The following is a 14,315-nucleotide window of genomic DNA, read 5'->3' on the forward strand; positions in this document are numbered from 1 at the left end:
GGTGAAGGATGAGGAAAAAAGATTTTTCTCTGCTTTTGAAGGGGAAAGAGGCAACTGTCTCCTCCCTTTCTGAAAGGATCTCTTTGGAAAGATAATAAACCTAAATCCTAACTCTAGCTTTGGTATGCAAGTAAAGTCTCTCCTAGAGCCAGATAGCTTCCTGGGCTCTGTTTTTACAACTTAGAGAACTTTCCAAGTTCTGGGGCTTCTTTTTCTTTTTTCTCTTTTGCTGTGATAGAGAGGGGGTTGAGTACCTAAGGCGGAGCTGCTCACCTCTTCGTGTCACCTTGGGGACTTAGCCTAGGGACCTCTTTTAGGCTATAACCTTTCCCTTCTCTGGGAAATAAGTTTTTATTATCCTTTCAGATTGAGGAAAACAACAATTCTAATCCTTATGGTATGTGGAAAAGTTGGAGGACTATTAAGAAATCCAGGGAAGGTTTTTGTTTTTGTTTTTGTTTTTTTTTTTTTTTTTCCTACAGTGCTATAAAGGAAAATAGAATAAGAATACTTTGCAGGTGGTGGGATGGTGGGTTTCTAGTCTAGGAATTCAGGTAAAGCTTCACTTCTCATCACTGGAAGCTACTAGTATATATCAAACAAAAACAGAAACACCCCTGATATTCAGTGACTGGCACTGGCTCAGGCAGGTTTGCTTCAGAACAGAGTGTAGCTGGAGATCACTGGCAGCTAGGACTTTCTGCCTCTCCTCTCTCCTCTCACTGCGTATGCTTTATTTATTCCTTTCTTCCTGTAGAAGGCACATGACCTATGGCAACTGTACCTCATATTAGATAGGCAAGAGCTCTTACTCTGCCCAGTAGGAAAACTCCCTGGGAAAGGCCTTGTGGGGTAGTAGGTCCTGTGATAGGCCAACTTGGTCAAATAATCACCCCTTCAGCACTCACTGTGCCCCTGAGAACTTAGTTACACCAGCTTTATTTTAGTCCCACTTTAGAGCTAAGTGGGGAGAGAATGGGGGAGAGGGCTTTGTGTCGTCGTGGAAGAGGAGGAGAATTCAAGGCTAGCAGAGTGCAGATACAGTCTGGGAGAATGATTTGCAGAACAGACATTCCAGGTTGTGCCTGCTGTATCAGACTTTGCTATATTTTACATGTGTAACATTGGGTAATTTACTTGATCTTCCCGATGTCACTTTCATTTATAATATGTAGTTTTTACTATACAAAGTCTGTGAGGTTTACTGTATATAACATGCCTGTCACATAGGGGGCATCAATAAGTGAAAATCTGTTGCTGTTTGATGCTGCTACTGCTATTGCTATTAATGTCTCCATCATCCTTTTCCCCCAAGTCCTCGTATTAAACACTGTTTTTTGTTTGTTTGTTTGTTTTTTTTATAAAACACACTTTTGAGAACGTTATTGCCTTCCTCGTGAACCTTCAGTAGCTCTTCGTTAACTATGGAATAAAGTTTGATTTCCTTAACTTCTCACTATTTTTTTTCCAAACCCTTTGGGATCTGTTCCCCACATCTCTTTTTCAGCCTCTTTCTCTTGTGTCGCTGCACTCTGGGCTTGGGTCTGTCAATTTGCTTTCCCTCTGTGAATACCTCATACATAAAGTTTTCTGTACCTGTAACTTTGTTGATGTTGTTCCCTTGGCTTGGAATGCCTTCTTTTTTCTAACTTCCCTCCCTTATCAGAATTCTTTTTTAAGTCCTAGATTGGGATTTATTTTTGCTTTGCATTAAAATTGTTATATGCTAGTTTGTGTTCGCATGTGTTTTTTAAGCATCTAGGCCAGTTATTTTGTGTGATGTCCCACATTCTGGATTTGTCTAATTGTTTTCTAGTTTTATTTGTTTTAATAATTTTTACTTATTTCCATGAGTGTTTTCTAATTCATAACCCTAACAGTGGTACCATCATTGGGGTCCGTCTTGCCTTTTCCTATTTATTATAGCTTTATTTTTAAAAGTTGAGGCTTAGGATAAATATATTTGTTGTTTCCTTGTTTGAATTGCATTTTAACTCTCACTGAGTATTTTCAAACCTAATTATTATTTGTGTATTGCTTTGACAATTTTGGAGGGAAGATAAGTAAAGGGTATGGCAAAAGGGCTATTAAATGAATAGGGAATGTTTTTGTTAACTGTGTTTTTACTAACTGTATTGTTAGCAAAGAACTCAGAGCGTCAACTTTGATTTATCATTGTATTTTTGTTGATAAGTTTAGGATCAGTGAAAACAATTACATAATGTGTTCATAGACTATACTGTAGTCAATAAGAAGGATAAGGCAGATCTTTTTGTACAGACCTGCAAATACCCCAAGAAATATTGTTTTAGTTTTTCTAGCTTTATTGAGATATAACTGGCATGTAATATTGTATAAGGTGTACAACATGATGATATGATATACATGTATATGGCAAAATGATCACCACAAGGTTAATTAACACATTTATCATCTCAGTTATCTTTTTTCCTCCCTTTTTTCTTTTTCTTTTTTTTTTGTGGTGAGAACTTTTATGACCTACTCTCTTAACAACTTTCCAAGTACACAATACAGTTACCATGCTGTTATTAAATTCCCGGAACTTAGTTATCACCTAGCTGGAAGTTTGCTCAGTACATTGGATATAGGTCATCGATAGTTTAAAGTGGGACAATTTTCTTTAAAACATAACTCAGTGATAGCAACTTGTTTTACTTCTTTTCTTTCAGAAAAATACCAGTTGTTGATGTGATAAATATTTTGAAAACTTTGATTATTTAAGGTTTTATTTTATTACAAATGACTAATTTAATTTTAGTAGTATTTACTGAATGCTAACAGGGCTTATTGTGCAGAACATAGCCTTTGCTTGGCCCAGTCTTATAGAAATATAAAGGGTAAGCAATGTTTCATCAGTAAATATTTTTCAAACACCTAATGTGCGCCACACACTGTTTAGGGCATAAGTCAGATAAAATTTCTACCCTCTAAGGAATGTGCAGTCCTATGGGTGAGTCAGACAAGCTAACTAGCCATTATAGCACGGGCAGTATAGGCCACGACAGGGGAACACACGCACAGGAGACTGGGAGCCCAGGGATGGGAATCCAATTCAGAGAGAGGTAAGGTACACAGTCAGTGACAATTAGCAAGCCAGAAAATCAGGGTCAAGGATATTCCAAACTGAGGAACATTGGATGAGAAATCCCAGAGGCAAAACTTTTATGAGAAATTGTAAAGAGAAAGCTAAAGCAGTGTTTCTCAAAATGTGGTCCTCTGTCTGCCTGAGTCAGTATCATCTGGGAGTGATTTGTAAACTCCCAGGTGATTCTTAGCCTTCTAGGTGATTCTCAAATTTGAGAATCCATCCATAAGTGATTGGGGGGAGGGGGAAGGCTGGGAAAAAAGGAATGATATTACTATAAATTTTGTTCATCTCTAGGTGATTCTAAGAACAGTCTGTTAATCTTTTATTCATTGAATGTTTTTGTTTTTCTTTTAGTCCAAAGACAAAATGATGAGAGGCTCTCGCCGAGGATGTGTTAGACTCAGAGTGAGTATTTACTCATTTTTATGAAAACCAATTTTGATGAATTCAAAAAAATATTTTGTCAGAATCATGGAAGTATGAATTAAGTTTAGCTTTCTTACTTGTTGGGACAGGCAACTAAAGGTTAGAGAGAAAAAGTGATTTCTCCAGGGTAACTGCTAGTCAGTGCCAGAATCGGGACTAGAATTCATTTCTTTTGGCCCATGATTTAATGTTGTATTCATAACTTAATGCAGCTACTGATTTTTGTTTAGCCTCTGTTTTATAGCCAGGGACAGGGACTGGAAAATGAGTTGTAATGGTGGTAGAGCAAACAGTAGAAAAATACTCTGAAAAATTCCCACTTTTACCTTCATTCTTCCTGTTCAGTACTATTTAATAATGGTATGTAGCAGTGATGTCCAGTAGAAATATGAGCTATATATATATATTTAAAATTTTTTATAGTAGCCATATTTAAAAAGTAAAAAGAAACATGAAATTAATTTTAATAATATATTTTATGTAGGTCAGTATATCTAGAATATTATCATCTCAACATGTAATCAATAAAAATCATTAATGAGGTATTTTACATTATTTTCTAAATACCAAGTCTTCAAAATCAGGTGTGTCTTTTATACTTACGGTACATCTCAGTTCAGACTAGCTGCATTTCAGGTGCCTAGTAGCCACATATGGCTTATGGCTACCATATTAGGTCTATAGCTTCATGCTACTTTTAATTGCTTATTTAGTTTCCACCATTGTCCAAATAGCTAAAGGCAAAAAAGAATGTAGTCTTGAGGATATAGTTTCTAGTACTCCATTGTATCTAAACAAGGGCTTACCTCTATCATAACTAGGTAAATCAGCTTCTAAGTGTAGCCTTTTTTTTTTGAGGATCCTGTTTGCTTTTTTTCTGCTATCTTTTTTCTGTTCCTCGATTTTTAAAAATGTAACTGTATTTGGAAAACATTATTGCCTTATATTAGCAGTAGCTAATTGGTAGAGATGCGAAATAACTCAGAAAGAAACCAAATTCTAATAGACAAATTTTGGGAACTGAGGTAGAAGTCACTATGGTGAAGATGCAAGATAGGAATGAGACAGGCCTATTTTGAACAGATAGAGTGTATGTGAAAGCATAAAGATTAAAAAAAAATGTTTACTGTTTTATTCCTTTCCTTTGGTTTTCCTTTTGTCTTCTTGATTTAATTGCTTTTCTAAGCACTGTTATTGACCTCAGTCACCACTCAGTCTGGTGTTAACTGCTTCCTTGGCTTGAGGTAGGCTCAGTAGTGATGCTTTGGCAGAGTTGTATTGAGACAATCCTTTAGTTGAATTAAATCTGGACTTGGGCCACTGTCTCATTGTTACATTTAATGCACTATTTTTCCTTTTAAAAATAGCTGAATTAATTATTAACCCTTGTGACTACCACGCAGAATAAAAAACCAGAATTTTTCCAACTATCCCAAAAGACTCTTTATGTGCCCCATTCAAATTATAGGCCTCTTCCTGTCTCCTAAAATAACTACTACTCTATTCTAGTAATCACGTCTTGGATTTGCATTCTTAAATTCTGTATTTTTATCGTGCCCATTTAAAAAACACTTGCTATCTTATTGTAATTTATCTCCCGAAGAATTCAGACCCTTTGACCTATAGGAGTTTTCCATTATATAGATTTTACTAGTTACATACTGTGCAATTCAGCATGTTCCTCTGTCTCTGCTTTTCCTGCAAATTGGCAGCTGGATCCAGAGACTAGATGAGACTCAGGTTTGATCCCTTTGGCAAGACTATAGGTGGCAGTGTGTGTGTGTGTGTTTATTTTTTATCAGAAAGCACATAATGTCTGGCTTTTGCTCTTCACTGATATTAGTAGCTATTGATGCTCAGCACCTAGATTAACTTATTTGGGAGCTCCAAAATTGTGACGTTTTATCATTTTGTTTGGATGACACTTCTATTTGGTTGCCCAGTAGTACAATACAAATAGGATAAATGCTTATTCCATTTTACCCAATTTTCAAGTTCATGAATTGACTTAAAACATTTATATATATTCTCCAAAAGAATTGAAAGTAGAAACTCGAACAGATATTTGTTCATAGAAGCATCCAGTGTCCATTTGATGGATGAATAAACCAAATGTGGTATATACATACAATGAAATATTTATTCTTAAAAAGGAAGAAAATTCTGACACATAGGCGTACCTTAAGGATATTAAGCTGAATGAATTGAGCATGTTATTAAAAGAAAATACTATATGATTCTACTTAGATGAGGTATCTAGAGTAGTCAAATTCATGGAGACAGAAAGTAGAATGGCAGTTTCCCGGCTATGGGGGCAGGAGGATTGGGGAGTACTTGTTAAATGGGTACAGGGTAATTTGGGAAGATGAAACAATTCTGGAGATGGGTGGTTGTGATGGTTGCACACAATATGAATGTACTTAATGCTACTAAACTGAACACTTAAACATATTTAAATGGTAAATTTTATGTTATGTGTATTTTACCACAATTAAAAAACTCACACCCATTTATTATCTCACAGTTCTGTAGATCAGGCATCTCAGAAGGGTTCTCTGCTTCGAGTCTCACAAGGCTGAAATCGAGCTAATGGTCAGGGTGAGCTCTTATCTGGAGACAATGAGGAAAACTCCCAGAGAGAATCTGCCTCCAAGGATATTCAGGTGGTTGGCAGAATTCAGTTCCTTGTTATAGGACTAAGGTCCTAGTTTTCTTTCTAGCTGACAACTAAGATCTGGTCTCAACTTCTAGAGGCTGGACGTATTCCTTGTCCTGTGGCCCTTCCATCTTCAAGACAGTATGGCACATCAAATCCTTCTCGAGTTTTGAATCTCTCTCTGACTTCCCATTCTACTACCAGCTGTAGAAAACACCTTGCTTTTAAAAGGACTCATGATTAGATTAGGTCACGCCCACCAGCTAAACTCCCTTTTGCCATATAATCACTCCAGTATTAACTCATCCTGTAGCATAATCACTGAAAATGAGATCTCATCAAATTGAGTTTCTACCCACATTCAAAGGGGAAGAGATTATACAGGGGCAAAGGTCACTGGGGTTGAGGGTAGAATTCAGCCTGCCACACACCATGACAGAGAAGAACCAGATATACCTGTGTTTGAATTTTATTTTTGCCTTTTGCTTTGTTGACTGGGAGAGGGAAACTATCTGTAAGCTTCTTTGAGATTGTGTTTTCTCTTTAAAGAAGGTAGTATAATACCTTTGCAGAATTTTGTGAGGATTAGGCACCTGGCACATAGATGGAAGCTGTTAATTAGTAATATGTGTGTTTATGTTCGTGTGTGTGTGTGTGTGTGTGTGTGTGTGTGTGTGTGTGTGTTTTGAGAGACTTTGAGGTATAGTTGACCCATTAATAATGCAGGAGTTAGTGGCGCCAAGCCCCTGGTGCAGTTGAAAATCTGCATCTAACTTTTGACTCTCCCAAAACTTAACTACTAATAGCCTATTGTTGATCAGAAGCCTTACCAATTATATAAACAAATGATTCACACATATTTTGTATGTATATGTATTATGTACTGTAGTCTTTCAATATAGTAAGCTAGAGGAAAAAAAATACTATTAAGAAAATCGTTAGAGAAAATACATTTATGTTATGTGCTGAAAAAATCTGTGTTAAAGTGGACTCATGCAGTTCAAACTTGTTATTTAAGGGTCAACTGTGTTTTAAAAAAGCTGGACTGCCATTTGGCTTCCTATTTAAGAAATATTTGGAGAGTTTGTTTACACTATAGGTTTCTAAGTCCCACTTTCTAGATATACTGTTCTAGAATAGGTTCTAGAACTTTTATTTTTAAACAGATTCTCCAGATTGTTATGCAGTCAATTTTTGGGAGCACTGGTGTAGGAGAGTGAATAAGAGAGACCTGGATCTGAATCGCATTCAGCTCCATCCCTTACTAACTTTGGGCAAATTTCTTAACCTCGGAAGATAACATTATATAACTTATATGGTGTTGGAAAAGTTTCCCAAGAGACCAAAGAAAGAGGTTGACAATTCTGACATTACATCAAGAGTTTATTTAGGGGACTTACATTATGAGGCTTATCTTGGGCAGTGGCAAGACAACACGGGTAGCCTCTGCATGACAGGTGCTGAAGAATGATATAAGGTGAATAGGGGTACCTGGGGCGTGATTCGCCCCAGATAAGGGGAAAGCGCCTTGCATTTTTGCCTGGGATTGGGCAACTCCCTGTTCCAGGAATCAGCACACACCATGGGGCAGAAGGGAGGGGTCACTCAGACAGTGTCTGAGGGGATTTACAGGAATCAATCTCAGTTAAGCCAAGATCTAGCTGGATCTAGCTCCAGAGTCCCGAAATGGAATAGTCTCTTCTCTATACAGGGTTGTTGTGAGTCTTATCAATTTTATACACACAAGGTTTGACCCATAGTACACATCCATTACATAACTGTTCTGGATGATGCTGGTGGTGATAATGGTGGTTACTGATAATGCAGCTGTCATCTAGATTCCAGACGAGTTTAACGAGCTATTACTGACCCATGCCATAGAGCTGTTCTCCCCTCTCCAATCTATCCTATCCTGTGTTTCAACTATACTATATTTCATGTTCTCTCATTGTGTTTCATCATACCTTATTGCTCCTGACATTTTTTTCTTATGGCAGGAATTCTCTGTACCCTTGTCTGGTGAGATCATCTTTTAAGAGACTTTTCAAATGTTGCCTCTTCTGTGAAGCATTTGAAGCATTCCTGATCCACATTTCCCCTCCTCTACCTTATCACAACATTTGTCCCTTATAGCCATTACATTTTAACTTGTCTATTTTCCCCACTCCATAGTGAGTTCCCATCTACTGTCTCAGGTGTCTGGTTCATAGGAAGTAGATAGTTATGCTTATTGTTAATTTCATGCATTTATAAAAATTACAAATAATATGTTGGAGAATTTGCCTTTAGTTTGCATATGAAGGAACTATGGAAGTTATCTTAAACACAACATGAGCTAGAGAGGTATGATATGTTTTCTAAAAAACAAACAAAAACACCTATGTGGTTTTAGTCTACATAAAAGGAAACTAGGGAAGGAACCAGTAATTATTCACAAAGCTCTTATGATCAGGCTCTGTATTGGATGATTTTTACGTGTATGCCCATGATAGCCCTGTCAGGTAAATGATGTCATTTTATTTTAACACATGAGACTGAGACTCAAGCTACTTTTAGTAACTTTCCAAAATCACCGTCAGTAAATGGTGTATTTGGAATTGAACTTGGCTTTGTCTCATTCCAAAACCCTGTTCGATTCTTAATGTTAACAGGATCCTGCTCTTCTTGACTAGAGGAGTTAGTGTAGACACTCCAACTTATTGCAAGGTAGTGTAAAACTGGTGGAGGAAGGAAGAGTGAAAAACCGTTTTCATCTCTTCTATTTTATTTGACTGTTTTTGTGGCAAAGTGCGTGCCACTAGATGGTGCCCTTGCCTTGATTTAAAAGTAAAATGTTGGTTAAGTCCCAGTGTCTAATTCCCCTACTTCCCCAATATCCTAGCTAAAAGCAAAACATTGACATTTTTAGGTAGAATCTGAAAAATGGAGAAGCAGTAACATTAAAGAGGCAGTGTTGGGTAGAGACAAGAACAGGACATATGTGAAGTGGAATTCAAATCTGGATTTTGATGCTGATTAGCTTTGTAATTTCCGGGAACTCAGCTATTCAGCTCTGAGTCCTATTTTCTCTATCTCCCTAGAATAAGCATCATATCATTTACTCATAGAATTATGAATATAAAATTAACATATTAAAAAGTGTCCAAACACAGTGTCTGGGACTTAGGTTCTTAATGAATGGTAGTTACTGTTGTAATTAAAAATTACCATTGATAAGATGAATTTCAGGTTCTGAAGAATTCTACAGGGCCTTAGGAATCGCCCAAGTAAGGTGAATTTTATTCAACAGAGTTTTAATGCTAAATGTATTGTGAGTTTTGAGAAACTATTAATCCATATTTGACTTAAAGTAATACTTTTTACCCAGTCCAGGGGAACTAAGTACTCCATATACCCATAGCGTTGCTCATCAAAGTTGACAGATTCCCTGAGGGATATGTCATCATCTGTTCTCTTTTACTTTAGCCTATCACAAGAGAAGCTGGCAGTGTACCATGGATGGATTATTAGTAGTTTCAGCCCTGACTACTTCTGCTAGTGCCTTATTTAATTGATTCTAAATTTTTTTCGTATGTTTACATCTCTGGTATACGGATGCATCTTATAAACATTGACACCTTAGAGTGGATGCAGTAAAGCATTATTGTTAGGTTAATGTATAACCTTAAGACTGTCTTTCCCCCTCATCCCCTTAGATCTGCTTTCGTCAATTGTCTTGTCATTTTACTATGAAAATTTATTGATTTCCGTCTTTTTTAATTCAGTAGCTTTTTTGCAAGAGTCATCTCTTGTATGAATTTGACACTGCAAATGTCCTCTCTTAGGCAAGATGTGAACATTTATTTAGTCTCTGTGATTGGTACATAGCTGTCGTTAGTGCTATATTTTCTGAATGTTTGTACTATTTTGTAATTACAAATTAAAAGTTAAATAAAAAAGAAAGTGATGGAAAAAGATTCCAGGAAATTGTTAACCAAAAGAAAGCTAGGAAACAGTATTAATATCAGACATAATAGACTTCAAGAAAAAAATTTAGATTGTTAGGAAAAAGAGAATACCAAAACCTAATATTGCATGGATAACAATCTTTGACACTAGTGAAATGATTTAGAAATCTCTTAACAAAACAGTAGCCACTTACCACTTTAGATGCATATGTTTAAATAATTCATTGGTGAAAGTAGAAATCATAATGGAAATTATGAAATATTTAAACTTAAATGATAATGAAGGAACCACATGTTAAAACTGCATCTAAGATAGTCTATGATTTATAATCTTAAATGAATATATTATGAAATAGATCGAAAATTAATGAGCTAAGTATTAAATTTCAAAAAAAATTAGAAAACAAAGTAATGATAAAGTATAAAGAAGAAATTAACAAAGGAAGATTTTAGGCCAGAATTACTTATTAAGGTAGATGTCAAAGTCCTGGACAAAATACAGCAAACCATACTCAGTAATGTATAAACAAGAAGTATTATGACCAAATTGAGTTTATTCTGGGAATATTAGGATGCTAATTAAAATGAATTAACTTACCATATTAACAGATTAAAGGAGGAAAACTACATGGCTATCTGAATAAATGTAGAAGCAGTGAATAAAATGAAACATGCATTCAAGATTCAGCAAACTAGGAATAGAAGAGAATATTCTTAATCTGATAAGGGGTAAATTTGCTAAAATTCTATAGTGTGGTTAATAACAAAATAGTAGTATTCTCTTTAAAATTAGCAGCAAGACAGAGGTGCCTGCTTTTGCTCCTTCTTTAAATGTTGTGCTCTTGAGTTCCTAGTGAATGCTATAAAACAAAGATACAAAAGATATAAGGCTTGGAAGGAAGAACAAAATTAGTATTTGCAGATGATATGTCTACAACTATACTGGAGGTCCTGGTAAACATGTAACAGAAGAATAAAAGATTAAAAAAAAAAAAGGATTGAAAGGGAGGCATAAACATTAGTATTGCCGATGATATTGTCTACATAAAACCACCCAAAATAATCTACAGAAAAAAAGTTTTTGGATATGAAATCAATGTGCAGAAAACATATAATGTTCCTCTATATGACCTACAAACAATTAGAAAAAGTTTTTTAAAAAGAAATTTGGTTTATAATAATAACAAGAACTCTAAATTAACTAGGAATATATTTTATAAGATAAATACATTGCTTTGATGGAAATGAAACTATAAAACATCATTGAAAGACTAAAGGAAGATCTGAATTTGGTAAAAGCTATATCCTGTTCCTGCCTGCTAGACTCAATAACATGTATATATTTATTTTCCTAAATTATAAGCACAAGTGATTCCAGTCAAAACTACGCTTAGGCTTATCAAAGAACTTGACAAGGTAATTCTAAAAATAATTTAAAATGGTAAAGGGGCAAGAAAATTTTGAAGAATAAGGAGTTGGGGGACTTGCCATTGCAGATAAAAAGACTTTTTATGAAACTATGGTAATAAAATGACATGGTATTAGTATAAGGAGAAAGCAATATATAATTCAGTAGCACAGAAGAGAAGGCACAGAAAGAGAAAATAGAACTCCTCATCTATGGGAATTTAGTATATGAGACATTACAAATTAGATTCTATCACTCTGTAAAGGAAGCTGAATCACTTGGCTGCCCATATAGAAAAAATAAATCTACTCCCTATCTCATTTTGTACACAAAAAATAATTCCAGCAGTAAAAGGTATAAAATGAAAACACGTACTTATAATAATACATAGAAGAATGTCTTTATGCTATCAGGACAGACAGATGTCTTAGCACAAACCATGATAGAAAAGATTGGTAGATTCAGCATTATTCAAATTTTAAAATCTTTGAACAACAACAACAAAAAGATGTCACAATCAAAAAGAAAGAGAACCCTTGGCTAGGAGAGAAAATATTTGCAGTGCATACAACTGACAAAGGGTTTAACATCTAGAATATATAAAGAACTCCTACAAATAAAAAAGACCAAAAAAAAAAAAAACAACCCAAAAGAATACATACAAATCAGAAAAAAACAAAGCAAATTGTTTATCACGCTATTATCACTTAGAACAATGCCTAGACGATTCAATAAATACTTGTTGAATAAATGAATAATGCTTAAGCAGGTGCTCCATGCAGCAGTATCTTTGGTGAGTGGACTGCTCTTGAGCTTTCCTACTTCCTTCTATATTGTGGACTCCTCTCTCTCCTCTCTCGCCTCTCTAGACTTTGTGCTCTTCCAGGGCAGAGCTGTATCTTACTCCTATTTATATTCCTGGCCATCTTTTTAGTTGCTGTGTTAGCTATCTGTGTCCCAGAGGAGTCATCCTTTTTTTTTTTTTTTTTTTTTTTACCATCTTTGGAGCCAGTTTATCACTCCACTTTTCTTGCAAATGGAGATTGGCCCTAAAATAGCCAGACTTAGGTTCTTCCCCTCCCCCCAAGCCATGAGAACAAAACTGTTTTTCTGTCTTTGGCACCAGAGCTGATTCACGTTTGTAGCATGTTTTTGTGTATATTAGAAGAAGAAAGCAAGTTAGGAAATTGATCTGATTGCATAAGACTCCAGCTCCAGTTACTTTCTATCTGGAACCTGGATAGTGTGACCCTGGAGGAGTGGGCACCTTGGTGAACCCAAGTATTGACAGAACCTGAAAGGTCGATCATCTGAAACCTTCAGAAGAAAAATCATGAAGAGTCATTGAAAGATGCACACAACACACACACACACACACACACACACACACACATGTGTTGATTATGTTGACATAATGGATCATAAAAGCAGGGTTGAAATGAAAACCTTTATATTTTGATGGGTTAGCATACAAAGAACTTTGCTTAATGATAGGATACTGTTCCATGTATGGATTAGCAAGGGGACTTTTGCTTTACCACATGTAAACAGTTAGTAGTATAAACTCAAATAAAGGAAGAGGAAGAATGTTTAGAGGATGACAGCTAGGGGCTATTGGTAAACCTCTAGCTGCCCAAATGTAGAATTTGAGGAGAGATAATAGGTGTGTGGAGCAAATCATTGAGGGCCTTGTAGGCTAGGCTGTGACAGATTGACCATATCCCTTAAACCAGGACACTCTTAAGACTAAAAGGGGATTCTATTCATTTTTATGGCAAGACAATAGGAATAATCCAGAACTATCTAGGCCAACTAGATCTTATTATCACCCTATTTTATGGTGAAGAAGAGCCATTAGTTTGGTTACATATTCTACAAGGAAAGGGAGGTTAAAATAAATTGTAGGCAGGAGGACTATATAAGTCCGAATAATTTTTTTTTTTTTTTTGTTAGGCAAGGCAACCCTTAGTGGACTTCATAGATTGCAAGGATCTTGTCAGTTTACAATCCCTCATTTTTTTATTTTATGTTTTACACCTGTAGCACCTGGTCTTCCTAGATAGTCTCCCATCCAAGTACAAACCAGGCCCGACCCTGCTTAGCTTCCGAGATCAGACAGGATCAGGCTTGTTCAGGGTAGCATGGCCATAGACAAATCTGAATAATCTTGACCGAATGAGAGAGGTAGGCCAGTGCTGGGTAAGGATGTATAATTGAAAAAGATCATTGTTTCGGAAAGAGCGTAAAGACTTGAGCATGTAAATGCAGTTAGAAAAGAGCAGAGATACAGTTAGAAAAGAGCAGAGAGGAGAAAAGTTGAAAATTGTAAAATAAGACACCTAAGGAAAGGTAATAGGGGATGGAGCCTCTTTTCCATTATGACAAGTAGAAAGGAGACAGAAGTGGGTATAGATGCAGGTGAGCCATTAGGTATGATGGCATAGCGGGTTTAGAGTTCCTACCTGATGACTACTGCTTATGTTATTGTTGGGGATTCAAGGAAAGTAAAGGTTTTAAATAGCTATAGTCGACAGTGGGAGGGAGACCAAAAACAAGACAAAGATGCCCCCATCACCATTTATAGTCAACATTGTCTGCCATTCTGATGGCAGTCTTAAACCAGGCAGTCATAGACAATGAATAAAGAAAGAAAAATAAATGTAAGGTATAAGGATTGAGGTAGAAGAAATAAAACTTATTATTCACAGCAACTTAATAGAGCATACAGAAAATCCAAAAGACTCTACAGATATACTGTTATTAGAATTG

The 14,315-nt window shown here is 35.9% G+C and overlaps 1 protein-coding gene and 1 pseudogene across 9 annotated transcripts in view; one reads left to right on the forward strand and one right to left on the reverse strand.

The window, feature by feature from the left end:
- The window catches only part of OSBPL9 (oxysterol binding protein like 9), a 112,479-nt gene that overhangs the window by 15,157 nt on the left and 83,007 nt on the right, over positions 1 to 14,315 (forward strand). For all 9 annotated transcript variants that reach the window (XM_016120267.2, XM_016120271.2, XM_016120268.2 and 6 more), the window contains exon 2: positions 3,464 to 3,514. In XM_016120267.2, the coding sequence (XP_015975753.1) occupies positions 3,464 to 3,514 (51 nt within the window). The remainder of the gene's footprint in view (positions 1 to 3,463; positions 3,515 to 14,315) is intronic.
- On the reverse strand, positions 13,581 to 13,699 carry LOC118607347 (annotated as a pseudogene).

The sequence above is a fragment of the Rousettus aegyptiacus genome, unplaced genomic scaffold (genome assembly GCF_014176215.1).
Source record: "Rousettus aegyptiacus isolate mRouAeg1 unplaced genomic scaffold, mRouAeg1.p scaffold_m13_p_1, whole genome shotgun sequence".
Taxonomy (NCBI): Eukaryota; Metazoa; Chordata; class Mammalia; order Chiroptera; family Pteropodidae; genus Rousettus; species Rousettus aegyptiacus.